The sequence below is a fragment of the Gymnogyps californianus genome, chromosome 12, assembly GCF_018139145.2.
Source record: "Gymnogyps californianus isolate 813 chromosome 12, ASM1813914v2, whole genome shotgun sequence".
In the NCBI taxonomy this organism is placed as follows: Eukaryota; Metazoa; Chordata; class Aves; order Accipitriformes; family Cathartidae; genus Gymnogyps; species Gymnogyps californianus.
Genome location: NC_059482.1, coordinates 19,837,409 through 19,865,077, shown reverse-complemented (window position 1 = coordinate 19,865,077; position 27,669 = coordinate 19,837,409). Strand labels below are relative to the sequence as shown.

At 39.0% G+C, this 27,669-nt stretch overlaps 1 protein-coding gene across 8 annotated transcripts in view; it reads left to right on the top strand.

Annotated features, from left to right (window-relative positions):
• Nucleotides 1-27,450, top strand: part of SLC12A4 (solute carrier family 12 member 4) — a 52,288-nt gene extending 24,838 nt beyond the window's left edge. For 4 of the 8 annotated variants that reach the window (XM_050903834.1, XM_050903841.1, XM_050903837.1 and 1 more), the window contains 21 exons: nt 5,646-5,792; nt 6,398-6,452; nt 6,784-6,914; nt 7,363-7,604; nt 9,516-9,730; nt 10,719-10,883; nt 10,967-11,065; nt 13,199-13,256; nt 14,709-14,883; nt 15,322-15,440; nt 15,939-16,037; nt 16,393-16,512; nt 17,294-17,398; nt 18,427-18,595; nt 19,701-19,896; nt 20,620-20,789; nt 20,967-21,098; nt 21,196-21,303; nt 22,097-22,281; nt 25,000-25,133; nt 26,284-27,450. In XM_050903834.1, the coding sequence (XP_050759791.1) occupies nt 5,646-5,792; nt 6,398-6,452; nt 6,784-6,914; nt 7,363-7,604; nt 9,516-9,730; nt 10,719-10,883; nt 10,967-11,065; nt 13,199-13,256; nt 14,709-14,883; nt 15,322-15,440; nt 15,939-16,037; nt 16,393-16,512; nt 17,294-17,398; nt 18,427-18,595; nt 19,701-19,896; nt 20,620-20,789; nt 20,967-21,098; nt 21,196-21,303; nt 22,097-22,281; nt 25,000-25,133; nt 26,284-26,375 (2,916 nt within the window). In that variant the 3' untranslated portion in view covers nt 26,376-27,450. Of the gene's footprint in view, nt 1-5,645; nt 5,793-6,397; nt 6,453-6,783; nt 6,915-7,362; nt 7,605-9,515; nt 9,731-10,718; nt 10,884-10,966; nt 11,066-13,198; nt 13,257-14,708; nt 14,884-15,321; nt 15,441-15,938; nt 16,038-16,392; nt 16,513-17,293; nt 17,399-18,426; nt 18,596-19,700; nt 19,897-20,619; nt 20,790-20,966; nt 21,099-21,195; nt 21,304-22,096; nt 22,282-23,039; nt 23,055-24,999; nt 25,134-26,283 lie in introns of all 8 variants that reach the window. The other 4 variants (XM_050903835.1, XM_050903839.1, XR_007767146.1 and 1 more) reach the window with 3 other exon arrangements.
• Nucleotides 27,451-27,669: the final 219 nt, after the last annotated feature.

Here is a 27,669-nt window from a genome sequence, read left to right as displayed (position 1 = left end):
TGCTTCTTCCCTCAGGCTTGACCCTAGGTTCCCTGAAGCAGAATCTCTAATCAAGGCCTTCAAAATAAAAAGCGTAATTTATTCTATCTGTAGTGCACAAATTTAGGCAGCTTGACCTGGGTGCCTTTGGAGAGGGACCCCAAACACTAAAATCCCTGGGCAATTATACCCTTTGTTCTTGCCTTATATAAATTCCCACCCTTCACACCATAGCCTGGTCCACTAGTAATATTTGGGTCTGGGGTTGTCTTCTCATTGGGTCCTTTTTCTCAGCTCTGGGCCAGTTCTTTCTCTTTCCTGTTTTTTTTTTTTTTTTTTTTTTAAGCTAGTTGTTACTGCATCTCCTTTTCGTGGCTCAAACTGGCTCTGGGGCTTTCCGAATCTTTTTATTCCTCCAATCAGAGAACAGGTCAACGTTAAACAAAAGCATTAAGCAAGCTATGAGTTCTGCTTTATCATGATCGACTACTTCTGAGCAGCTAAACAAAGTCCTTAAAGCCCTCCAAAACATATTAACAGCCTCTATAACTTACATACATTCCTGTGCTATTATAGCCTCGCAATCTTATCCCCTTATTGCCACGTGCTGTTTACATCTCGTTCGGGTGGGGTCCGCATGCTTGGGTAGCTCAGCTTTGCCACCTTCCACAACAAAGCAAACGCAGTGTAGCTTCACAAGGTAAAAATGGGGCAAATAACAGGAAACTGAGAAGTTGTTTTAAATCCTTGGTAGAGTAACGTGTAAAGTTTGGTGTTAATATTTCTACATCTAGGTATGATTTATGTAAAAACTTGTGTCTTTTCAAACTGTTTACTGCCATAAAAAAGGACTGTTGTCCTCGTTAAAGCCATGCTTCTATGGTAAAATAGAGTTTGGGCTTAATACCTGGGTTGTCCTGAATTATGCTTTCCCGTGTGCCAAAAATGTGTATTTGCAGACTTCTCAGATGTTTTTTGTAGAATGGGTTGGGTAACCATTCCAAAAGTGACAATATCATCCTGTGTTAATATCTTAGTATTTTCTGTGTAAACACTGCAGTTTCCTTAAGTGAATCTTTGCCTAGCATGTCTGTCTCTGGGATAAATTACATCAGCTGCAATATCATAACTGTAGTTTGAATTTCTTCTCCTTCTTTTGCCATAAGCAATATGAAATTTTAAACATCTTGTAGAATATAAGAAGGTTGAATTTTAACTTGGCCAATAATTACAGCCATTAAAAACAGGAAATTCAAAAGCAGTAACCGTACAATGCTATGGATTGAAGGTATCCAAAACTGTGCAAATGGGGTTCTTCTGCACATTTGGTTTTAATAATCTTTGAAGTATAAATCAATGCACAGCTGTTACCTTATCCTTCCCATTTGAGCATTAGTGCAGAAGCATGGATATCGACTCCAGCATGATAGCAGGTTCTCTTTTTAAGCATTGTTAACTGACTCGTTGCTGAATGCTATACTGGGTACGCTCAGCAAATACATACCCAGCCAGTGTGACAAAAGGTAAGTTGCCTGTCCTGATGTGACACTTACTGGAATTGGCATCTCATAGACAAGAACTGGAGCAAGGAGGATGAGCAGACTGCAGGCTCTAGATCTGGTATTCAAAAATTGAATGAAGAAAGCAGTCCTTTCAGTAAGTGAATATATAATTCTCTATCTAGGCAGGTAAGACGGGTCTCTCAGTGAATACCTTTTTGTGACCCAGAACACCCTCGCCCGCCATATCATATCCATTCAAATGACAAAAACCAAACCCCAAAACAACCCCCAAAAAACCCAAACCAACAAAAAAACACAGACACAAAAAAAAGAGACAAGGCAGCTGTGTGCACATGAAGTGGCCAAATCTCTGAGGGGCAGGTACTGAAAAAATGAGATCACTCATCCAAAGTTTAAGCTTAGAGGAGTAGAGAATGATGTGCTTTAGCTTAGAGGAGTAGAGAATGATGTGCTTTAGCTTGTGGAGATCGTTGTTGTCAGCACCTGCTTTCTACAGTGACAAGACCAAAAGAGACCTGAACATTTCCACAAGCTCTGGAAAATACATTACATGACTATCCCCCTTCTTCTAATCTCTTGGAATAATTGCTGCAGTTTGTGGAAGATGCAAATGACGATCAGGACAATTTCAGTGCAAAACAGCTTAATACAAACATATTGCCCTGTTTCAGCATTCCCATTAAATATTTTTGATAGTAGCATTCTGTGTTAGATACACATCGGATAAAATTGACACTACTCCATGTAATAGGGTAGAAATTGCACTGCTTTTTATCTTTTCTAAATACAGTCTTGTATTAAAGCACTTGATAGTTGCAGTGCTATAAAAAGATCCCCTTCTCATGATGGAAAAAATTAGATTAACTATTTTAGTTCATGTATCTTTAATAAGGCAGTTCATTTCTGTGCTTCTGTCTGCCCTCATGCTACAGAGCAATCACAAGAGCTGTCATTACCGATCAATGTCCCTGAGCCCTGCAGCCAAGTGCTTTGATAACCCATCACGCTGGCACAACGGAAATAGTGTCCTTCAGACTCAGATCAATATTTGTATCAATTATGTGTCTGATTAGTGTGAACGAAAACACAATCTGCATCACTGAAATTGAGACTGTTTTCGAGATTTTTCTGTCCCTTCTTGGTTGATCTAAAACAGCGTTCTTCAAAATGTCTTTGTGTTTTATTTCCTTTATGCAGCATGGGGTGTTAAATTTTTTTCATTTGGTAGCTGTTGAGACTGAACATAATACCCTTCTTATTTCAGATTGCATTCTGTTGAGACTTCAGCACTGGTTTAGTATGACTTACTGATTATAAGATGCTATAAAAAACAGTTAAGTCACTGCAGATTACTGGTGTTAAATATTGCTGTGAACAAGCTGGTTCAAGTAGTATTTGTGGATCATTCTTTCATACCAGTATTTTTTTATTCCACAGGGTAAGGAAATCTAGAGTAAACTCTTATGCCTGAGGTACACTTAGTAATACTGTGGCTTGGGTTTTGTCTGCGGGCAGACACTGCGCATTTCCTAGGCTGCTCTGCTCTGCAGTAGTCTCATAACTATACAATTAATGCACAATTTCTCTTCCTCTGTGGCTGAAGTGAGCTTGTAACTTGATATGCGTAAGAGGCCACTTAAGAGGGAGGGGGAGATGAGGATGAACAGTAGAGCAAAGCTGCAGGGGCCGCTGAGGGCAGGAGATAGGAAAGAGCATAAGGTGAATTCTTTTGCAAAGGAAGCAGGTGTTGGGAGATGTGTAAAGGGCAGGCTGAAAACTCACCTGATTTGATAGTGCTTGGAAAACTGTCATATAGAATATATAATAACTGCGCTTCACTTGCTTCTCCTGTGTAGAAGCAATAGGTTGAGCTTCTTTCCTTTTCCCAGATGCCAGTTTTGACAAACTCTTAAACTCTTTTACCTCTGAGATACCCACACATCTGATAAATTCACTTGATGCTGGCTTCTGGGTTCAGAGGTGTTGTGAGGGGGGTGACTGACGGATGAATGGTCAGATAGATGATAAAATTATGTGGAAGGTCTCTTAAAGAGAGGCAAAGAGTACATTAATGTGACAATAGGAAGCCCTAATGCAGGGCAAAATCTGCCCAGAGCCTGGCAACATTATTTAGTCCTTTCTCAGTTGATGTTTATGCAGTTGAAGACACAGTGTGAATCAGATGAAGGTGTTTGAATCAAAAGTATCTAAACCTCCCCTTCTTGAGGAAACAGGTACACTATAAAGAATACCCTGACAAGATCCTCCTCCATTGTAGCATTGGAACAACTCATTTAAAAATCCCTCCCTTGCCCTGATCAGAATACTTATGTACAAGTGTCATTTCTGTTAGTATCAGAAGACAACAATTCTTTTTGTCCTTATACATAATCTTGACAAAGCTGATCAGGTTAGTTCTATAGGATGGTAATTTTTGTACAAATGGCAGGTGACATTTTAGGGGTTTTTTTGTGCTGTGGCATTGGAGCAGCTGAGTAAGAGCTCTCTGGCCCCATGCTGGTAGGTCTCATAGGGTAAGTCCGTTGCAAACCGTCAGCACGTGGTTCTGTTGCCCACTTCAGGAGGTTCACCCGAGTTGAAGTGTATATGGGGAAAGTCTGGTAGATCTGATTTAGGCTTAGTCACACAAGGAATTCAAAGCTGACTTCAAAAAATGTAGTCAGCAATTCCTGGCATTTCTAACAAGGAACTGTTCAGCTCATGTTCTTGGGCACAGTTTTCTTTCCTCTCTGGCAGGGCAGATTCCTAATGCAGATGAGGAAATTTCGAATTGTAACATGTAATTGCAAGTTGGAGGAGTAAATTCCTAGGTTGCTTATTTTGACCTGGTGACATTATAACCATTTGATTTTTCTAGGATTTTGTTTTGTGTAATAAAATATACTCTTGACTTACCTTAGGTAATTAAATTTTTGCGTAGTGAAGACAAGGCAAGAACAAAGTTTTTGACAGCCATTTTGTCGCTTTAAGAGTAACATGCTTGTCTTAAGTACCATTGCTTTTGATTCATGACTAATTTGTCTATAAGGGTGCATGTTACCTATTTATTTTGGGGTTTAATTAATGTTATGTGGAGTCAAATTTGAACAAGTGTTGTCACCTCCCTTTAATATCCTTCTCATTTAGATGGTTGTTCATGGGTTTCTTTAAATGCTGTCTATCTGTAATATGTTTTGGAATTTGGGTTTATTTATAGAAAGAAGTATGAAAAGGGATGAGCCTTTGAGAACTTACACTCTCTATTCCCCCTGTGTTTCAGCATTCTGTATAATTTTAAATGCAAAAGAAAACCTCAGAAAGCAGAAGCAATGAAATGTTTTGGCAGGAAACCACAGAGATTTGGGACTCTGAAATGCTGCTTGTGCCAGGTGTGCCAGTGCAGGGAGCACTTTTGTATTCCTTGAAATAAAACCCTTATCAGTGGCATTTTGATATCATTGTTTTAGATCTGACTATCCTCTGACAATAACTATTTGGGCAAAGTTATCTACAAGATAACTACGTTGAATGCCAGTCATGTGCAGTTCCTGTGAAGTCACGTAACTAACTTGTATTTCAGTCACTGTCAAAGTAATTCAGTCTGATGCTAACATGAAACATAAGAAAGGTTAGAATCATTAGTTTTACATGGAATATATAAAATGAAAGAAAATACATTACACAAGTCTCCAGATTGCTTCCAAATCTTTTCTAGATGTAACATCGCAAAAGTATGTTTTCCATTAAACTAATTTGTAAACTCTGGGGAGTAGGATCGGATCTATCTTACTTGGGGTCTGCAGCACTCAACAGGTTTCATACTAGAAACTCTGTGGTTCTACAATAAAACAAATACATTTTAGCTTAATAACAACAAACAGTTCTGTTGTTAGTAATTGGTGTTAAATGCTGAGTATAGTTACTTCAAATGTGAAGATGTGATGGGGTCAGCATTTTGTTCAGAAATTCATGGGTTTGGAGTTTCCTTCATGTTTTGTGGAAGTCCGGCACAATCGTATTTGTGTGTGTCTACCTTATGTTTCCCAGACTTCTACCATTTGAAAAACTGAAGTTGTAGGGTTTTTTGGTTATCTATGCTTTGAATAATTCCAGTTAATGAATGTCAATGAACTTTTTTTTCAGTCACCCAGCATGGGCACCCTGATGGGGGTGTATTTACCATGCATGCAGAATATCTTCGGGGTTATTCTCTTCCTTCGGCTGACTTGGATGGTAGGAATGGCTGGAGTTCTTCAGTCCTTCCTGATTGTATTACTTTGCTGCTGTTGTGTAAGTATATAGGTAAAATAATGCCTGTGACATAACCTCTGTGAAACTATTGAGAAACTTGGAGAGGCTGCATTGTGGATGCATGGGTAAAGAAAAGCCAGATTTATGCTAGACACTTCTGCTATGTTTGTACCCATGTGATCTCTGTTCCCCCCCCCCCCCCCCCCTTTTTAATCTTTTTTTTTTACTAGTATTTCTGAACTGGCAAACTGTATCTGGTGTAGATACAGTCTTAAAAATAGTGTTTGTTCAGCAAACAGCTGTTTTCTGTGCCTGTCCCAGGTCATGGCTGCCTGCTTTGTTGGACTAGCCTTTGTTAGAATTTCAGCTCTGCAGATGGAGGGACACCTGTGTTCTTTTATCTTGCTTTGTCTGCAGACACCCATTATTTGACCTGATAAAGCAGTGGTCATCTCTCAAGCAAAAGTCTCAACAGCTTGATGATTAAATTCCTGCGACCCTTGTTTTCTTTCAGATAATACCTGTCAAGGCAGAATAAATAGAAATATTGTATCCTATATGCAGTGGCAGCTTTACTCTATCAAGAAATAAGTTATGTTTTAAAAAATGTTGTTGACACAATTGCTTTTCCTTGTTTTCCCCAGACTATGCTGACAACCATATCAATGAGTGCTATTGCCACAAATGGTGTTGTTCCAGGTAAGTGTAGTTAGCAAACTTCTCATTTGTGTTTCAAAAAAAAAAAAAAAGTTGCTCTAAGCTGTTAACGTGGTTTTATTCCAGAGAAATTTGCTTAAGCCAGGATACAAAGCCTGAATTTATATCTAGTATTTTTTGTTAGTATCAATTGGGCTAAAGATTAATTTATTTAGTTTTTAGTTACTCCTGTGCTAACAAAAAGATACTTCAGTTGAATCCCCAAAAAAGCAGATACTCAGTGTATAATTTTGTTGTATTCTTGTTGTGAATATTTTACAATTTATAACAATAAATAAATGATAACTTTACTCTCACTTTTCTTGTTTCATAGCTGGTGGCTCCTATTTCATGATATCCAGGTCACTGGGCCCAGAGTTTGGTGGAGCTGTAGGACTGTGCTTTTATTTGGGAACAACATTTGCAGGAGCAATGTACATCCTTGGTGCCATTGAGATTTTATTGGTAAGTAGTACCGGAGTAGTCCTGCTTTTAAGACAAATAACATATAGAAAATACCCCAGTATTCTTGTCCCACATTTGTATACTCATTTACAGGTAGAGACCAGAAGGTCTCCAGTTTTTTGGTGTCCAATTCTGTACCGCTAGTGCTTCCCTTTGGAAGCTACATACTCTGTGGGTATCCAGAATGGAAACTCTTCTGAAAATAGAGATGGAAGTATGACTTAATCAAAGACACATGCTCATCATTGATAAAGTTGGCTCAGTTGTACTACTGAAATAGAATGGGCCGTTATCCATTGACTTTTCCTGTAAAATGAAGATTCCTGGTGAAGAGCATGTTACAAATTGGAAAGTGATTTAGGTTTCTAGTATCGGTACAAGATCACTACAGTAATATAGACAGAGTTCTGTTCCTGTGGTCCTTCAGCTTGCTTTCTTCTTGTTTCAGACATACATTGTGCCACAAGCAGCAATTTTTCATCCATCTGGTGCCCATGATGCATCCAGTGCTATGCTAAACAACATGAGGGTGTATGGAACTGTATTCCTCATCCTAATGGCAGTGGTGGTCTTTGTAGGCGTGAAATATGTTAACAAATTTGCTTCCCTCTTCTTGGCCTGCGTAGTAATATCCATACTGTCCATTTATGCTGGAGCTATCAAGTCCATCTTTGATCCACCTGAATTTCCGTGAGTAGTATTTCTGGATGGGGGTATAGCTTTGCCTACAGGTCTGGAAGGTGGGGTTCAATGGAAGTTACTTAAAACTTGTGCCTAATACGTTGTCACAGCTACCTTTTTTGTGAATGACTTCAGATTTTTTTAGCTGTATATAGTGACAGTGATAGTCTTCCACATGCAGAGCTAATGAAATAGAAGTTTCTTAGGCTAAAATGAATGCACTATTACATTCTTTAACTGTTTCGGTAGAATGAAGTCTCCTAGTGAGTATACAGATTGATGGAGGCTGACATTTCTCTGCTTCCTACAAAGACAATCCAGTATCTTAGCCTACAGCTGTTGAGTTAAATTTTAGCAAGAATTTTGCTGGGTTATTTATGGCAGTCCTTGTCAGTAGGAAGCGGTTTGGCAGGTCCATTTTCCCCAGGCCAGTCAGACATGATGTGCTGCCTTCGTGGTTGGAAACTGTGGTGGTGTGATGCAGCCGCTTGCTGAGAAATAGGGCATCTCTTAGGAATGTGGGAGGTGTGATGGTGGGGCCATGCTGAGGCTCCAGCGCAACTTCCCCTTGGTCTGAAAGCAGATTAGTCTGCCGTACGAGTAGCTCTGCTCTGAACACAACACGTGTTCCTTGGCATGTTGGCAGTTCAACCTGTAATACGGTTTCTTAAACTCAGAGCTGGAGCAGCAATAATGTGGATGCATGTTTTACCAGAAGTGCAAACAATATTTCCTGATACTGCTGACAAGAGATGAATGGAATGGAAATAGAGGAGTTGAGTCTGCATAATTATTCACATCTTAAAATGTTGTGACCATAACTACTTGCAACCCTCAAGTGCTCCCTTTAGATATTTAGGGCCCAATGATTATAATGTTTTAGAACAGTGGCAGGTTTACAGCAGTAAAAATAAAACAGTGTCTCTGCCTCCCCCTCATTATCTCTTGGATTGTTCTTGAATGTTCTCCCTATCTTTATTCCTTGGGCTGCATTCCTTTTTCTTTTGCTGAAGTAACCAGATATTGTATTTATTTTTAATTCTGGAGGGAAAGGCTTCTGTGAAGTTACAGGTCACAGGCCTGCAAGCCCTACAGAAATGGCCCTGTCTCTTCCATTTGCCTGGCTTTAGTGCTTGATGAGACCTGTGAAACAATTAACATTATTGTAATGGGAGAAACAATAAATTTAATTTTTTTTTTTTTTCTGTGGGTGTTTTCTGGCACTGGGAAGAGAAGCTGAACGAACTTCTAGTGGCAGCAAGCTGTTATATTGTATCACTGTGTCTTGTGGAACCATCTTTGGAGAAGTGGATTAAAAATTTACAGTGCTGGAATGAACTGTATTTGTAGTTAGGTGAAACACAACAGGACCAGAGGATTTTAGCAATTATGCATAGTATCTTCTGACAAGAAGAACCTTTGCTTATTGTGATTGAAATGTATGTTCCTAATTCTGAAGCTAAAATGTCAGGGGTCATTTGAGTGCTACTATACAGAAGCTGGGATAATGCAATTCCAAATATCTTTAGATATGCTAAATATGTAGTAATTTGAATGCTAGTATTCTTCAGATCTCTTCTACTCCAGTAGTTCATTTAACTGGGGAAAAAAAAAAAAAAGTGGCCTAATCTTTCCCTTTCATTGTTTAAGGTAAATTTACCAAATTCAATAAATCACAGTGATGTGGCTTTTTATACCTCTCCAAAAATTGTTGGAAAAGTAGCTTTATACTTCTGACCCTTAAAGGAAACAGATACACAGTCTTTGTCCCGCTACCACCATCTTTTTGAAGCTGAGAAATGATGTAGCAGACTAGAGCCACTTGAAGTTTCTATGATTTGAAAGAAGAATTATGGGGAAGGGTGGATTTCATTTTCCCCGTACCATATAACAACACTGGTTTTCATGTTTCCTTTCCAGGATTTGCATGTTGGGCAACAGGACTTTATCAAGAGATCAGTTTGATGTTTGTGCCAAAACCATAGTTAAGGATAACATTACTGTGGCCTCTAAGCTTTGGGAGCTCTTCTGCCACAGTACAAACTTAACCACCGAGAACTGTGATGAATATTTCCTAATGAACAATGTCTCTGAGATAGCAGGAATTCCAGGAGCTGCTAGTGGCATTTTAAAAGGTATGATAGAATGTTTTTTCCCTTAAAGAGGAGGCATGTGGAGCAGTTGAAATGGGTTGAACTGTTCCCTGCTGGTTAAGAAAGGACTGAAGAAATGTAATTACAGTGAAGAAAATTATCTTCAGTAAAGAAAACCAAGTCTTGCAATCTTTAAGAAGAGTAGATGGCACTTTGCTCCTGATACAGTACTTGTCTGCTGAAAATTGATTAAATTTGCCTTGTACGTCTCATAATGTCAGCAGAAAGTCAGCTATAATTATGAGCTATACTAACATGAGTAAGGTGTTAAATTTTTTCAGAACTCTGTGTAGCTATGACTCTCTATTTTAGACAGGTTAAGATTATGTCCTGAAATATAAGAGTACTTGTATAAAAATAGTGTACCTCCTTCTTTGCCCGCCCCTGAATATAATACCATTGAAAAGTGTTGATTATTGAAATGAACTCCAGGGAACAGTTGCTTTGTGCAGGTGCTGAGTGCCTAAGGTTCCCATTTTCACAGGAACCGGTAGTCTAGTTTCTAAAATGGACTCAGCATTTAGTAGTGAAATTTCAAATGCCAACCATATAATTCTGTAATTCTTCCACTGTCTAAAGAACAAATCAGTTTATATCTAGAAAGCTGGTCATATTGTTGCTTTGGATTCTCTGAGCTACTGTGTGTGGGTATGGTGGTTCCTTAAAAATATTCAGTGTATTTCTTAGGGTTAAAATAGGTATGAAGTTAAAAGAATGTTACATTTAGTAATATTAAAGGATAAAATATACTTAGACTTCTGTAGGCTATTCATACTTATTTACTGTTTTTGTTACAGATTCCCTTGAAAGCATGCAATATAAATTTTCTTTCATTTAACTTGTTACGTGTCTTAATTTGTGTTGATCACTGAATTGCATTTGTAATCTTCAGTTGTAGACCCATTATAATGAGAACAGGTTTGAACTGAAACATGCTTTTCTTTTCTGTGGTGTGATGATAACATTGAAGACAACTTATGGAGCAATTATTTGGAGAAAGGAGAGATACTGGAGAAAGCACATCACCCATCTGTTGATGTAGCAGGCCAGAAGAACAACCTTCATCTATATGTGCTTTCAGATATAGCTACGTCATTCATGGTGCTGGTTGGCATCTTCTTCCCTTCAGTGACCGGTGAGAATACTGGGACGAGAGGGCATCTTGGGTCTCTGAGCTTTCTTCTGTGCCGTGATCTTACGTCCAAAATGTGTTTTCAGGTATCATGGCTGGTTCAAACCGATCAGGGGACCTCAAAGATGCACAGAAGTCCATTCCCGTTGGAACAATTCTTGCTATTGTCACCACATCACTAGTCTGTATCCTTTTAAAATTAGTAGAGTCCTGGCATGTTGTAACTCAGATGGATGACTGTGTATCTGATTTGTGGAACTGCTTTCAGGTGACTGATTTAGTCAGTGCGAGTATGATTGGTCAGTGGAAAAAAAAAAACCAGTCCTTGAGTTGAAGGCATCGGGAATTATTATCCTGTTGTTTTCTATCCCCCTTTTTGTGTTGGTTTTTTTGTTTTGTTCTTCTGCATTTCCGTTGCTTTTCTTTGCTACACAGTGGTCTGTAGCTTTTCAGGCTGGTGGAATACAGGTATATTTTGTTTTTTTAGAATGCAGTGCACCATTAAGATGAGGGAAGGCTTTAAATGGGAGACATCATTAATTTCAGTTCCCTAAAATTTAAAAAAAAAAAAAAAGGCTTTTAGTTTGAGTGACATTAAGGAGTATAGGCTTTCTTGAACATTTTAGGGCACAGTAAACTGGAGTTAGAAATTAGACTAGATGTTCCTCAAGTGTTTTTCTGGGGGGGTGGGAAGCTTCATGTGTACAGTCAGCTGCTCACTGGTGCTGATGAATTTATGTATTTATTTTGAAGTCAGTGAAACAAGATCATCTTACATCAGCTTACAGGACTGTATTTCCCCCCCCACCCCCCTTTGATTTTTAACACATTCATCTGATTTAATGCCGTTCCATGATTCTTAGGCACATCCCCAGCTGGCATGCGTGGAAGTGTTACAACCACTGTGCTCAGTAGCAAGCTCCACATAGCTGTGAATGACTCGTTGTTTCCCGCCTGTTTCCACTGAGACTGCAGCACTTAATTTGCAGAATATGAGGATGTTCCTCATACCAGATTTCTAGGTGCTGAGTGTGTGTTTGGAGGAACAGCCTTTGTCCCAGTTGAAGTTGCCAGGTTTTGTATGTGGTTAAACTCTTCAGGGCTTAGGACCACAGGAGCTTTGCTTAGGAAAGACTGTCTTAATCTCTTCTCTCCTGCTAGAGAAGAGACGAAGCCAAGGTCTTTCAGCTTCGTCTAGCTGTTGGTGTCTTAAACTGCAATTTATCAACATAGGAGATAAAAAAAAAAAAAAAGAAAAGGCAATTAATATGAGCAAGGACTTCAAAACTTCTTTGTAAGAGCTTTCTGAATAAATCCTACCCAAAGGGCAGCTGGCCGAGATGGTGACTCTCCTGGAAATTCTGCTGTTTTGAACCTCTTTTTTTGCCAGAACTTGCCAAGCTGTAAAGCAGGATCCCAGCTCACTTGTCCCAGCTTCTTAGGAGCACAGCCTTTTCCAGGTGTTACTTTGGGAACTGACCCTGTATCAAGAAGTCTGCGTTTCCTGTGAACGTAACAAATATTAAAGCAGGTCACAGACGTAACCCCCAGCTCTAGTGTTAAAAAATTTGCAGCTCAAAACTTATTTTGTGGTGGGTAACTTTATACGTAGATATTGATACGCCACCCAGTGGAAGGCTTACACCATAATTTTTAGGAGTGATCAATCTTCCCCCTTTTACTACTCTCTGTATTTTACAATTGCATTTCAGGGGTAGAGGGTAGAGTTTAGGATTTAACCATTCATGTAAACTTAAATCACAAGATCAAAAACTTTACTGGAATGCCAGATCCAAAAAACCTGAAGTATTTTGTACTCCCCACGGCAGAAGTAGTACAGTTTAATAGCAAACCCAATATTCAAAGACTTATTGGTGATGTGAATGCCACCAAAGACCACAAATGAGAAAGTGCAAGGTAATGGCTTGCTATATGTTCAAAATATCTTCAGACACAAGAAGGAGAGAGAAAAGAAAGATACTTTAATATCGGTTTCTGTTCTATACCAGCAGATTAAATTGACGTTTACATATAAAATTATTTCCTTTGAAGTTATCTCCTTTATTGTAACATTTAAAACTATCTTTTTTAAAAATTGAAACTTAGAATGATAACTTTGTCACTTTAACATTAGAAGGTATATATGAGTAGTGAGACATTAATTTACTCACCAGCTTTACTGTGTACTTATGGAGATGCTGCAGTGTGAATGCCGTAGGACAGAGGTACATATTGAACTTTCCACAATACTTCCTATGGTTGTTTTCATCTGCCGTGTCTAAATAAACCCTATTTCCTTAGCACACTCTGTACTCAAGACTTCAGTTGTGTATTGTTATTTGGAGCCTGCATAGAAGGTGTAGTCCTGAGAGATAAGTAAGTTTTACAGCTTTAATGGCTTTAATGCTCTCCTTTTTCTTTTTTGCAGGGAAGGTGTGTTCTTTCCCATCTCCCCCCCCCTTTCTTTTTTGGCTTTTACTTCTGGGTGCCTTTTAAACCATATTTGTGTGTAAATTGTAAACAATGTTTTGGGAATCTGCTTGTATTTGATTGATATTTTCTAGCATAGCTCACTCAGATTTTTCCATCTCATGTCTTAATTCCCCCCTGTCCCCCCCAACCCTAGTTTGTCTTGTGTTGATGTACCCTTTTCAGTTTCCAGGGGTACTTGTTCAAAGATCAGATCTCTAACAGTAAACTATAGTAAACTATAGATTTCTACTTTTTCTTTCTCTTCCCTAGAGAAGCAAGATACAAAACAACAAAAATGCTTTCTTTTTTTTTCCTTTCTTCTTTTTTCTTCTCCAGATGAACCTTAATTTTTTTCCTCGTTCGTTGTCCTCTTTTTGTTAATTACTGAGTTTGGCAAAATTACTCTTTGCAAACTGTTTTCTGGCTTCATTGCCATCTGAGATACTACTACTGATTTTTGTAAAAGTACTGGTGACATCAATAGTGTATGCCAAATAACTGAAATGATTTCAGTCTACGGTATGTTAGCAAATAGCTTGCAAAGTTACTCTCATCTTTCTTGTGCTTGCTGACCTAAGTCAACAACCAGTACAATGTACATTCCCTGACCTATGCCAAAGAAAAATCTTGAAAGACAGGCAGATAGCACACATCTATATCTGTATGTGTTGTATTGCTCATAGTGGTATTCATAGGAAGAAGTATTTCCTCATAGCATTTGCGATTATTTTCTTGCATAGAAACCCAATCAGACATCTGTAACTGAACAAAGTTTGGTATTTGGCTATCTCTGCCCTCACATTATTAGTTATCAAACATTTCTGTCTGTAAACCCAAGAACAGTGTTCCCAGTACTAGAGTCTACAAGTGCTTTTTCTGAAAACTTCCCTCGCATTGACAGACTCTTTCCAGTGGATGAGCAATGAAGTGCTTGTGAATATAATTGTCTGGGGAAAAAACCCCAAACCAACCAACCAAACCAACCAACCAAAAACACCCCAAAGTCTTCTGTAGGGATGTCTGATACTGGATTGTGTTGGGTGTTTTAAACGTTAATTTTTTTTTTTTTTGTTAAGAACTGCATCTTTCTAGGTGAAAGTAGAAAATAATGTTGTGATAATAACATAAGAGTTTTATAATACATAATCAAAAGAAAGTTTTAGAATTGTTGAAATCAGGCTGCAGATACTTCCTATCTGTGTATTAAAAGTAACTCAGATTGTTTATTGCTTCCTATATTTCCTAATCAAGGACATATATTTAATATTTAAATGACATCTTAAAACAGATTGAGAAAAACAAGCGTGAGTGTCAAAATACTCCTTTGAATATGAATGTCTCACTGTTCCTCTGCAGGTACGGAGATGCAGTGAACAAGAACTTAGTGGTGGGCACCCTTTCATGGCCCTCACCGTGGGTCATTGTGATAGGATCCTTCTTCTCTACCTGCGGAGCAGGTTTACAGAGCCTTACCGGAGCCCCCCGGCTGCTGCAAGCAATAGCAAAGGACAACATCATTCCTTTCCTCTGGGTTTGTACATCTTAAAAAAAACCCAAACAAACAAAACCAAAACCCCACAAAAAACAAAAAAAAAAAAGGCATTCTGTACATAGTAACTAACCAGCTATTTGACTTTATGCTCTTGGAAATCAGATTTATTTTCCCTGGTTTGCCCAGCATTGAAGTGAAGGTCGATATTTTTTATTTTAATGCTTTGTTTTCTTTCGTTAAAAACCAGGAATATTTTTAAAGGAGTTTGAATAGGCATATATGGTAACTTTATGAAGAAGTCTAACATCTAATTCAGTGAAGCACTGAAAGCCATTAGAGTAATTTGATTCCTTGCTCTAGAGAAAAAAGTATGTAGGAAAATTACTATTGTTTTTTAAAATGTAATTCTTTCCCCCCCCCCCCATTCTAACCTTATGAAACACTTGGAAGATATGCTTAATGTTTCTGTTTCTTCAGGTTTTTGGTCATGGAAAAGCGAATGGTGAACCGACATGGGCTCTTCTGTTAACAGCATTAATTGCTGAGCTGGGAATCCTTATTGCGTCGCTTGACATGGTGGCTCCAATTCTCTCAATGTAAGAAACAGGGTGGTTGCTATTTAGGGGCGGGGGGGGAAAGAGCGATACTCCTTTTGAGTTTTGCTAATTTGATTGTCTTTCAGAACCATGTCTTAAACCAGTGAAGTAAATTACTGGAGCCTGAGTGCCACTTTTATTATTTCTATGAATTCTCTGACTTCAGGCTCTGCATATAAATCTATTTGTTTCTGCTCTGGAGTATTCTGTGAATAAATGTGCTTTTAGTATAGCTGGATTGTTATTTTCTTGGGGAACATGGTATTTTTATCACAGAACAAAGACAGTGTTGATGTTGTGGATAGATCTGACTTGATCCAATTAAAAAACTGTTCTAACTACTTTATACTGATAGTTCAGGCTAATAAAAATCAGAGGGATAATCACACATGACAGGGCAGCTGTATTTTGACTGTAAATCATTCATGTGATTATAGTATGTGCCAGAATCTATAAATGTGTGTGCTAAAGAGTTTTGTGCTTTTTTTGCTTCTGCAGGTTTTTCCTGATGTGTTACCTCTTTGTTAATCTAGCATGTGCAGTACAAACACTTCTTAGAACTCCAAACTGGCGGCCTCGATTTAAATACTATCACTGGTAAGCAGGCGGCCAGCGCGCTCAATGCCTAGCCTGTAATCTACAGTGTGGGTTTCGGAAGAACCCTCTCCATGAGGGTTGTGGGCATCTTTTATTTCTCTGGATATCAGCTCTAGACAAGAGTACATTGATGTAATATTCATAGTGGACCAGACCCAGATATTTATTGGCATGAGAGTTTCATTCCAACAACAGGATACTAAAACTGTTGGGGACTGGGGGGATCCATTGGAAGCTTTACTTTCACTGCCAGTTCAGAATAGACAATTTAAAGAAAAAGGAGTGAGAGAATAACTGGCTTGTTTTTAAGCTTTTCTACACCACTGCTCACTAATATCTTTGCTTTTTGTTTTAGGGCACTCTCATTTTTAGGCATGAGTATTTGCCTGGCACTGATGTTCATTTCATCTTGGTACTATGCTTTGGTAGCTATGCTTATTGCCGGCATGATTTACAAGTACATTGAATACCAAGGGTAAGTATTAACTGGATAGAAAAGGGTAGGAAGGAGATTGGGTCTATTTTTTGTGAGTTATCTCTAGCCTTCACATTTGGAGAAGGAACTGTCCAGAGATATGACTTAGAGGGCTTCCCTTATTAGTTCATTTTTTTGTTTTACTGCTAAACAAAAGCCCCTGAAATGCTTTGTTGTTAAGCCTCTAAAGGTGTTTGGTGAAACCTGAGAGTCACAGGAAGCAGAACCCCTGGTTGGGATCTATCCTTCTGCTGTCGATCACACATAATTACTTCAGGCCCAGAACAGCTGAAGGCAGCCATCTTATTCCAATTTATCTGGTGCAAAGGTCTGTCTAGAACAGTCCTCGACAAGCTGAATCTGCAGATTAGGTTGCCTGAGATTGTTAATATCCGATGGAGTCAGGCTGCAGTATGGCTGTATAGCTGAATTTTAACAAATTGGGTATTGAAATGCCTGATGTTTGTATACGTTTGGGAAGCCTTCTCTGCAGTGGAGTGTTGATTATGAATTAAGCATAGAATGGTGGTGTTGTCATATACATTTGACTGAAACATTTGCATTTTTCTCACATGATACGTGGTAAGTATCACGGACATACATGTAAACACAAATACATGTACATACAAATACATATAAATGATAAATATACATGCGATGCATGCTATGTCTCACATTATTAAACTCATTATAAGGTAACGATTTCTCTATAGCATGACTGTAAGTGTGCAATTAAACGCTCATGAAACCATATGTTGGCTAAACTGTGTGTTCTTCACAGTGCGGAGAAGGAATGGGGTGATGGTATCCGGGGTCTTTCACTCAGCGCAGCAAGATATGCCTTACTGAGACTGGAGGAGGGCCCTCCACACACAAAGAACTGGAGGTACTCATTTTAGACTAATAAAATGGACTGCCATGATTATCTACTTACACTTAAGGAGTTAAACCAGACTCCAAACAAGATGCTTTTGGTCTGTGTGAATGAATTTAAATGCCCAGAATATTAAAAAAAAAAAAAAAAAGTGTGGAGTCTGCGCTAAGCTGCCCTGTCACTGCCCAGGCCCTACCGTGTGGACTCTGTATGGGCAGACCTTTCGTGTCCTTTGGATCTTTAATCGGACTCTGAAGTGGTGAATTCAGAAGTGGAACTTGGGGAAACTGTGGAGACCTCTGAGTACAGAGGTCCAGAGCCCCATGGTAATTTGCACTGGGGGGGCACAAAGAAGTCACTACTATCATTCTAGGATTAAAAACTGGAACAGTGGCCAACATTTCTCCCTCTGGCTTTGTGTGTCGAAGACAGATTAAGTGGGCAAGAACCCTCCTCTCAGTTATGTGTTGCACAACTCTTAGGCTCTGAACAAGAGGACTAGGAATCTACTGAAGAAGAGAGTTTTATGAATCTTTTTATACTTGCTCAACCATAGCTTAAGAGAGAAGATAACTTAATCAATGTGTAGCAACACCTTAAGTGACAGAAGGCAGGTGGGATCTGTGTTTAGATGAAAATATTCACGTTTCCCAACTGTTTGGCGCAAGTATCCAGATAGATCTGGAAAGACAGCCTTACAGTATGAACACAGTGTGTGCTCTAATAGTACTTAAAAGAGCCTTGGAAAAAAAAAAGTAAATAAAACACTAATGCAAGCCTCTTAAGCTAAGCACATGAACAGGTTTTATGACTGTCAAAACAATGCAGCAGAAGAATTCCCTCAATGCTTCAAATCAAATGCTTTGAATCAAGTGAAATAAAATATTAATTAAAATCCCTCTAATGTGTGAGATACAGCAAGAATGTACTGTTTCAGAGTTAATATTCAAGCACAATTAAAGTGATGAGAGAGGCAGTTTTTTAAAGTGCTTTTGTTAAAGCATTAGTAAAAAACACATTCCCTTTTTTATTTTCTCCAGGCCTCAGTTGCTGGTGCTTCTGAAACTGGATGAAGATTTGCATGTAAAATACCCTAGACTGTTAACATTTGCATCCCAGCTGAAAGCTGGCAAAGGTTTGACTATCATAGGATCAGTGATCCAAGGGAATTTCTTGGAAACTTACGGAGAAGCCCAGGCTGCTGAACAGGTCAGTGTTTTAAACACACTGCTAAGGTAAAAAAGGGTGAGTGGGCAGACACCTTAAAAGTTTTGTAATCATACACGGAAAAAAGCGTATCAGGAAGGCTTCCATGCAATAGAGGACTAGTTGAGTAGTACTACAGCAGTTCAGTAAAGAGCTTGCAAACATGTTTCAGCTGTCAATTGTGGCTTTGGAAATAAAATAAAATCAATGCTTGCAACTTGTGTAAACGGCCTCACTGCATAAAACTGTCTTCATTTATAAGAAGTAATTACTATGGAAGTTTATGTATGCTGATTAATGGAGGGAAGAGGACTATTTAGTTTTCTGAACGTACCAAGAAACATTTCAATAACTGTCAGTTATTACAAACTTACCAAATGTGCTATGTCTCTTTCAGTGTGATGATAAATTTATTACAAAAAGCATTAAAGGATGGTCCTGAAAATTTGTTAATAAACCATTTCATCTTCCTCACTGTGTAAACATGACATCCTAGCTCTGTTTACATCTGTATAGTATCAGCCAGCACATCACTGTTTTCTTCCCCAGAGGCTTTTTATACAGGAAAACTGTTATAAAGGGAAAATGTAATTCATAGGCCTATATGTTGACCAAGTTTGTTTAGTTTTTAAACAAATAAAGGGTATGGTATTCTTGATAGGTGTGGGTGGTTTGGTGCTTATATTTGTAAATTGAATATAACAACACGGCATGTTACATAGAAATCTGAAACTGGAAATCTGAATGAAGTTAATTAACCTGGGGTTTAAAAAGGTTAGTGTTTTAGGATTAGAAAATGGAAAGTGAGATAGTAACACAGATATCAATAACTACTACTATGAATAAAAGATTATAGCACAAACCAAAAAACCTTTATCTTAATCTGTTAGAAATAATCGGGTTTGGAAGGGAACTATGTGTGTTTTAAACAAGTATTATTCACAATTAGTGGGTATTTTCTCTTCTGTTTTATTAAGGGAAGTGGCTGAGCAGAACTTTGCCTTGAAATGTGTTTTACCTGTGGACATGTGAACCAGGAATTTACATTGTAATCATATGATAGAGAAGTTCTTTGTGGTTGCGAGGTTTTTCCTTGTCTGTCTTGCAGACTATTAAGAATATGATGGACATTGAGAAGGTGAAAGGATTTTGTCAAGTAGTTGTAGCCAATAAAGTTCGAGAAGGAATCGCCCACTTGATCCAATCCTGTGGACTAGGTGGCATGAAACACAACACTGTGGTTTTGGGATGGCCGTATGGCTGGAGACAAAGTGAAGATCCAAGGTCATGGAAGACCTTTATAGGTGAGCTTTAAAGGTTCTGTTGAGAAAACATTGTGAACAGAGATGTTTATTACACACATGGTACACACAGGGGATTTTAACAGAATCCTTGTGAAATTGGTTTTGCTTTTTAGTCTGTTTTGTCTAGTATTGATTGTGAAGTAGATAATTTCTCGCAAAACTGCTCTGTGTTTGAAATACCACTTCTTGTATGTAAAAGACCTATGAAAGATCTTCAGAGTAACCTAGCTGCTAAAATTCATCTGTCTAATGAATGCTTGAAAAATTACGGACTTGAGAGATACGGTTTTTATGGCAAACTGTAATTTTTCCTAGATAATCTGTGTCTCTTCACAGGTCCTAACCTACCCATCTCTCTTCACTACTGGAGCTAACGCTCCCCTTGCCTATATCCCTGTCCTTCCCCTGTGGTCCAGTTACTTAACACAGTCAGATTAGAACAGAGCAGATGCTTTCTCCTCATACTTAGCTTTGAAGATTGCTGCTTTTATTTCAAACATGAAATAGGGCTTGTGTTCCTGTAAGTCTGCTTTCTTCTAGCTTTGTCATTTGGTCTGACCTGTCTATACAAGCCTTGCTGTACGTACTTTTCTTTATGTAAGCGATGACTTTTATGGCTTGCCGATATTTGCTCAATGAGTAACTTTTTTTTTTTTTTTTTTAAAACTATAGATTACTCTTGCAGAACTGGAAGTAACTGTTTGTTCTTCCCCTTTTTGGCAGGTACTGTTCGCTGCACAACTGCAGCCCATCTGGCTCTGCTGGTTCCCAAAAACGTGTCTTTCTACCCCAGCAACCATGAGCGTTACAATGAAGGCAACATTGACGTGTGGTGGATTGTGCATGATGGAGGCATGTTGATGTTGCTTCCTTTTCTTCTCAAACAGCACAAAGTAAGGAGCTAGCCAAAGAATGTTTGTCACCCAACTACTTCTGTGTGCATTAGTTTAAAGCAACAAGGTCCAGTAGTAGAGCCTGTATTGATAAACGAGAGTGGATATATTGCTAAGGTTCTGTTTCGTCGAGCAAAATATTGGTTCAAATACTGAGAGTTTACATTCCCTCACCAGGTTTGGAGAAAATGCAAAATGAGAATTTTTACTGTAGCTCAGATGGATGATAACAGCATCCAGATGAAGAAGGACTTGGCTACTTTCCTCTATCAACTCCGAATAGAGGCAGAGGTAGAAGTGGTAGAAATGGTAAGGGATTTGAGCCTGTTTTTCACTTCATGATGCAAATGGTGGTGTTTGGTTATGACTTGATTACAAGCATAATATTTTTTTCTTATTTCTGCAGCACAATAGTGATATCTCAGCATATACTTATGAGAGAACTCTTATGATGGAGCAGAGATCTCAGATGCTGAGGCAAATGAGGCTGACAAAAACAGAGAGGGAAAGGGAGGTATGTCATTTGTGGTTGATTGCTGTGGGCTGCTGAGGAGGATGACACAGAGTGCCTTCCTAGTTGTGTTTTATATAGCTCTGCTTAAATTTAACTCCTGTGTTCTAAAGATGTAAGGAAATACTTTTAGTGTAGCTTTTTTGCTTCCCAAAATTGCATGTAGTCATTGAATAGCCTGGCTGTACTTGCACAACCATGCTAGAAATTGTTTGTTGTGGGGGGAAACAATGGCAGTATATATGCTGTAGAAACAATTTGTGTGTTCCCCTTTACGATGCAGAGGATACTCGATGACTTGAGGATGTAAGTCTCAAGCCTTTCTTTATATGGGATGTCCGGGGTTTGTCTCAATTTATAGTACATCCTGTTTTCCCACTGAAGATTTCATTCCGGTTTGGACTGTTAGGACATGTAGCTATGAGAGGTGCAGATGATCTAATTTTTCTGCATGTGTTTGTCCAGCTTTTTTTTGTTGTCAGTTCTGAGTCAGACTTGTCCATTGTTTCAGACCATGTCATGATGTGAGCTAGACTGTCTTTTTTTCTTGTATAGATACACGCCTCTGTTAGTCCAAATTCTGCACGGCTTACACCCATCAAAACTGTTTAAAGTCAGTTTGGTATGTAAGATTATTGACTAGGGCAGATGCCTGGTATCAGAGCTGTCCTAAAGGCTAAAGTGACTGTACAAAATAAAGGATACAATGGAACAAAAAGTCTTTCATTGCTTAAACAGAACCAGAGAATGCAAAATAAAGTCTGTGAGTTCACCTTGTCATTCATGTGCCCTCTAGGCTCAGCTGGTAAAGGACAGACATTCAATAGCACGTCTGGAGAGCCTCTACTCAGATGAAGAAGATGAAGGGGACTCAGTTCCTGAGAACATCCAGATGACCTGGACAAAAGAGAAATGTGACGCTGAGAAGCGGAACCGAGGCAGTGCTGTGGGAAGCTTTAGAGATCTCATCAACATTAAGCCGTGAGTCTTGTCTAAGTCAACAGCTTGACTGAGAAACTCGAGATGTGCTGTGCTTTTATTATCTTTTGTCTCCTAATCATTGGTTTCGACTTGTGCAATAACATTGAGACCTGACTACTGAAAAGACAGCAGTTAGCCTCCTGAGAAATCTCTAACCAATTAAATGTGGCACACATCCCTCAATATTTTACTTGGTATAGTCAAATGCTAAATTTGAGCTGTTAAATCTTATTATAACTTTCCTCTTGTCTCCCAAATACCTCAACAAAACACAATTAAAAACCAGACTGATAATTTCACTGATCTAATCAGAACTAAAAAAAGAGACTGATAATTTAACTATCTAATATGTAGCGCGGATGTTTAATGCGGCAAGGAGGAAGCTGTGGAGATGGTGATGAATGACTGTGAATAGAATATGCGTGTGATAAAACCCTCTAAGACAGACTTGCTGTTGAAGGAGCCCTGACATGTAACAACAGCCTTAGTATTACCACGTGTGTGCCCCTTGAATAGCTAGAAGTAAAGCTCTGTTTTGGCTTTGTATAAAAACGTGTGAACCTCCTGTGACCTCTTTGCTGTACTACATCTTACAGCAAGAGTTCACTCAGTCAGTTTTGCATACTTGGCAAAGTTCCAGATTTTTCTTCCTAATAAATTAGTGAGACTTCAAATCGGTTTTAGGCTGAATCATACTGTAGAAATTCTGCTGAATTTGGTGTTAACTACCTGTACTTTTTCCTCTTCCATGCTTTCAGAGAGTGGGAAAACTTGTAAGTTTGTTATTTAACTTAGAAGTACATTAAGATGGTTGAGAGGGAAGACTTCATTTTCTCACTAAAAGCAGGAAAACTATATGTAATTATGGAAGAAAAGAAAAGGAGTTAGAGTTGAGCAGTCATAGCAATGTTTTTAGAGGGAGCAGGATGAGCCACTTAAGCTAAGTATCATTATAAATAGCACGTAACAAACTACAAGAGTTGTCCTGACAAGAACTAAGTCAGGATAGAAAACAGTTTCAGGTCTGAACCTATTTTCTTAAACAGAGTATGACACAAGAAGTGGGAAACATTACTCATTTAGAGAAGCTCTCATTCCACAACACTGCTATGATGTTATTTCTAGCAGTTTCTGGACACTAAACAAACCCTTTCTTATAACCTACACCTTCAAATCATTGGGGAGATGCCAATTTTAAATGTCACTTTAGAGAATACCAAACTTTTAGTTTTCAATTCCTTTTCCAAAACTGTATGTAGTTAATAACAGTATATTGTTTCTGGTGCTGGTTTCTTCCTTACTTTCTGTAAATATAATCTGGCCTCTGTGTTGTCCCTGGCTTTCTGAAGCTGACGTGGTGAAGACAGAGGATGTCCTTGCTCTAAATTAAATAAGAACATGAAATAACAGAGAGGTAATTCACAGTGGGTCAATTGTGCTGTTAGTATAATAAACATTATTCTTACCATTGCATCTTCTATTTTCTGTCTGTATAAAATATTCCTTTGCAAACCTAAATATTCGGAAGAGCAGCAAGGTTACTAAAGACTTTCACTCATGACATGTAAAGCTGAATTAACAAAACTATGGATTCATATTTGATTCGTTCCTACTAATACTTGTTTTTAATATATTAAAAAGAAAAAAACAAGTGGAAAATCCTCAAAGCTGCAAATATATTCTCCCTTTGATAAGTCTATTTCTGTATTGTTTTTCCTTTTATGTTACCAAAATAATGGTTGATTTCCTGTAGGAAGGAGACATTCCCTGGCTCAGAATCCCCGAAGGATACTTTCCAGATCTGTTCCGGCATGAATTGGTGTTATTTTGTGATAATATATTCTGAATAATTAATTCTATTACCTCTCTTAGCCTGGACTCTTAAGGAGCAGAGGCTTATGAGATCATGCTGCATCTATTCCCTTCTCTCCCATAACTTTTGAACCAAGTGGCTACTCAAATTTGAAAGCATGATTGAGATTTTAAAGATACTTGGGTCATAAGTGTTTCCTCTAAATAGCCAGGCAGAGAGGTTGATTAGTGTCCAACTGAAGGAAAGGTTAAAATCCTTGTTACACACCAGACCAGCCCCATAAGCAGGCATACATCCAGCCATTTGTAGGCTGCCTTCCAGCCTACGAATCTGTAGGAAACTAGGCTTTCTCTGGAGATGTCAACTGCTGTTCAACACAGAGACAAGTGCACTCATGGGAAGTGTGGACTGAGCGCAACGGTGCCAGTCTCCTACTCGGTTCCAGTGGGTCTCTGAGAAAGAGTTTTCCAGTACTGAGCCTGGAGATGTGCGTGGTCTGTGCTGCTGTGGGAGTGAGGGGGTCTGGAGAGGGCTGCCTGAAGGGAAGGCTCTGCAGTCACAAGTGTCCACGGGCAAAGAGCATGTCCCCTTGTGCAAATGCATTTTAACTTCTCATGCAAGACTAAATCATCTTGATAAAATACACTTCCTGAAAAGCAATATAACTTCATAAACTGGAGACTTGACTCCAGCGATCTTAAAACCGATGGACTAGCCGTACCTGAAGAACTCTGTGAAATCTCTTTTGTATCTTCATCATTAAGTTTGAAAAAATTTACTGTGTGTTGAGTTGACATTTAACAGGGTATTTAGGAGATTTAAGGTATGCTTTTAAGGGCCTTTTTAATAATTCAGTTTTCAGAGGCGTGTTTCTAACAGTAAGTCTGAATGTGCTTCTTCTACAGGAACCAGTCTAATGTCCGAAGAATGCACACAGCAGTGAAGCTAAATGAAGTTATTGTAAATAGATCCCATGATGCCAGACTTGTTCTCCTCAACATGCCTGGTCCTCCAAAGAATACTGATGGTGATGAAAACTGTATCCTTTCAGGCAAAGCCTGGTCCACACAGAAGATCTTTCTTTAATCTGTGCTCTTGAATTCATTTTGTCACAAATGCTGTCAAGCTGTAGTATGTGACAAAGTGTCCACTGAGTGGAGGGTACTGGCTTGTGGCTGTTATGTAGTAATTGCTTAAAGCAGAAGTTGCCACGGGTTGCTCTGGAAGCCTTGTAGGTTTGAATTCAGTCTTGTCTAAATTCTTACTTGATTTTATTTATTTATTTATTAAATTTAATTAAATTTATTTAATTCTCAATAGTGGGTGTAGCAGATGTTTAAGGCGGCATTCACAGCAGTCAGCACTCTGGGCAGAGCCATGTCTGAACTTGAGTGAAGAGGAAGTCCTGAAGGAGTGGACGTATCTCAGGCATAGCTCACACATCAGAATTTGGGAGCTTAGCTCCAAGTGCAGTGCTCTTGTAAGATGAAAATTCAAACCCCACAGAATTCGGGCACTTAGAGGGATACTTGCATCATGCCCCCAAGCAAGGCCGGAGCTGAGGGTTGTGATCTGGTGAGCCTGTTGGCATGGCTGTTCTCTGTCCACAACTGCTCTTCAGCCTTGGCTTGTACCATTACATTAGCAAGCCTTTCACTGGCCTGTGCCAAAAAATATATGTCACAAGTCACAAATAACAGACCAAATGATTGTTTTCTCCTAAATCTAGATAGTAGTAGGCAGTTTCACAACAGTGTGCTGGCCAAAGGATAAAAACATTCCTCTTAGCATAAGGGGGTTTCAACCATAGCTGCCACAGCTCAGGAAGGATTTTAAACTTGAGGTTATGGGTGAGGATGCTTATTCCTCCACCCTTCCCTGGAGAGGCTGAGCCACTGTGACTGAAAAACCCTCAATATTCACGGAGAGCAGCTGGGAGGGAGTGTGACTGTGTAACCTGGTGCCACCAGCATCACTGACAGGCTGAGCTTTGGGCGGTGGTGGGTTTGTTTTGGAGCTGGCTGAAACTGGCTCTGTCCGACATGGGGGCAGCCCCTGGTCTCGTCTCACAGCGGATGCCCCTGCAGCCTCCCAGCTACCAAAACCTTGCCACATAAACCCAATACAGAGGCTAATCACTGGGTGTTTTGGTTTTGCTACTTCTTTTGTCCTTGACTTTACTGAAACAGACATGGAGTTTCTTGAAGTCTTGACTGAGGGTCTGGAGAGAGTATTACTTGTTAGAGGCGGCGGCCGAGAAGTCATCACAATTTACTCCTGATTTAGTGCAAGCTTCTAACGCTGGTCTACATTTACCTTCTTGGCTATAACGGACATTCCAGTTTTAAATGGAGAAGAAAAAAAGGTTTTTTGCCTAACTTTCTCCTCATCCAGTCCTATTCATTGTCTTTCCATTTGCAACATACATATCTTTTGAGATTGCAGTATTGTTACACCATCCGATTAGCAACATAAGTTAATTGTGAAGCTGCCACATTGTTCAGTTTCTGCTTTGGTACTATAGCATTTGTGCATGTAGTTTTAACACTAAACCTATTTTTAGTCAGCACTGCTACGTGCAGTATTTTTAGTAACTGTATGTAAAGTTAGGACATGAAAGCCAGTTACTGTAAAAAGATTTTAAAAGCTTTTTATATTAGGTTTGGGGAATAGAATTACATTATATAGCAGCTAGTTTCTGCTGAAGTTCAGCTATAAAGCATTTTCTAAGAGCACACTAAATTGTAAGAGAGGACTGAAAAAACTTTGGTTTTCTGGGTTTATTTCCAGAACTAAACTCTCAGTGTTGGATAAGGATTTATACTTTTAATACATTTATTGATAGAGATTTAAATAAATTATGTTGATATAGTTGAAATTATGTATGTAGCTTGCTACAAATTGTGTTGCTTCTGAGACTTGAGGTTCTGTGAGGCCAGATCCCTATTTATTTTTGTATTTATTTGTCAGAAATATTGGATACGCAGATGCAGACTGTTTAGGATAACAGAGAGCTCACAATAAATTTTGAATCATCAGTGGATTGAAGGACCAGTCCTGTGCAGTTCTTCCATGCTTTAAATTTCTTGCAGACCATCCATCAAAGTACATTGAGCATGTTGGAGTCCGTGTGTAGAGCCAGGTGCTATGCTGCACGCACAGCGATGGGATTGCACTTGCACAAGTACAGGGGACCTGCTGCTTCATTGTGTGCTTTATGCCCCTAGAGGAACAAGAAGAAAAGAAGACCTGTATTAACCAATAAGTCTCTGGAGATTTTATCAAGCCCATTGAGTTGTACTTTATGTACAGAACATTCGTATTTTTTCAATAAAATGTTGCATACTTTGAACGTATTCTCTGTTCTGTGTGCTACGGTGAATTAGCTAGGAAAAACCCATCTGTCCTTCCCTGCGCAGCACTGCTGTGATCTGACTTCAGCGCATCAGCACCGGTGGATCTGCTGTGTGAGGGGAAGGTGGTGGGGATGTGTTGGTGCTCACTCAACTGGCGCAAGTACTGCAGGGTGGAGGTGCCAGCTTAGCCTTTAAAGTGGCCTGGTGGCGTGCCTAAAG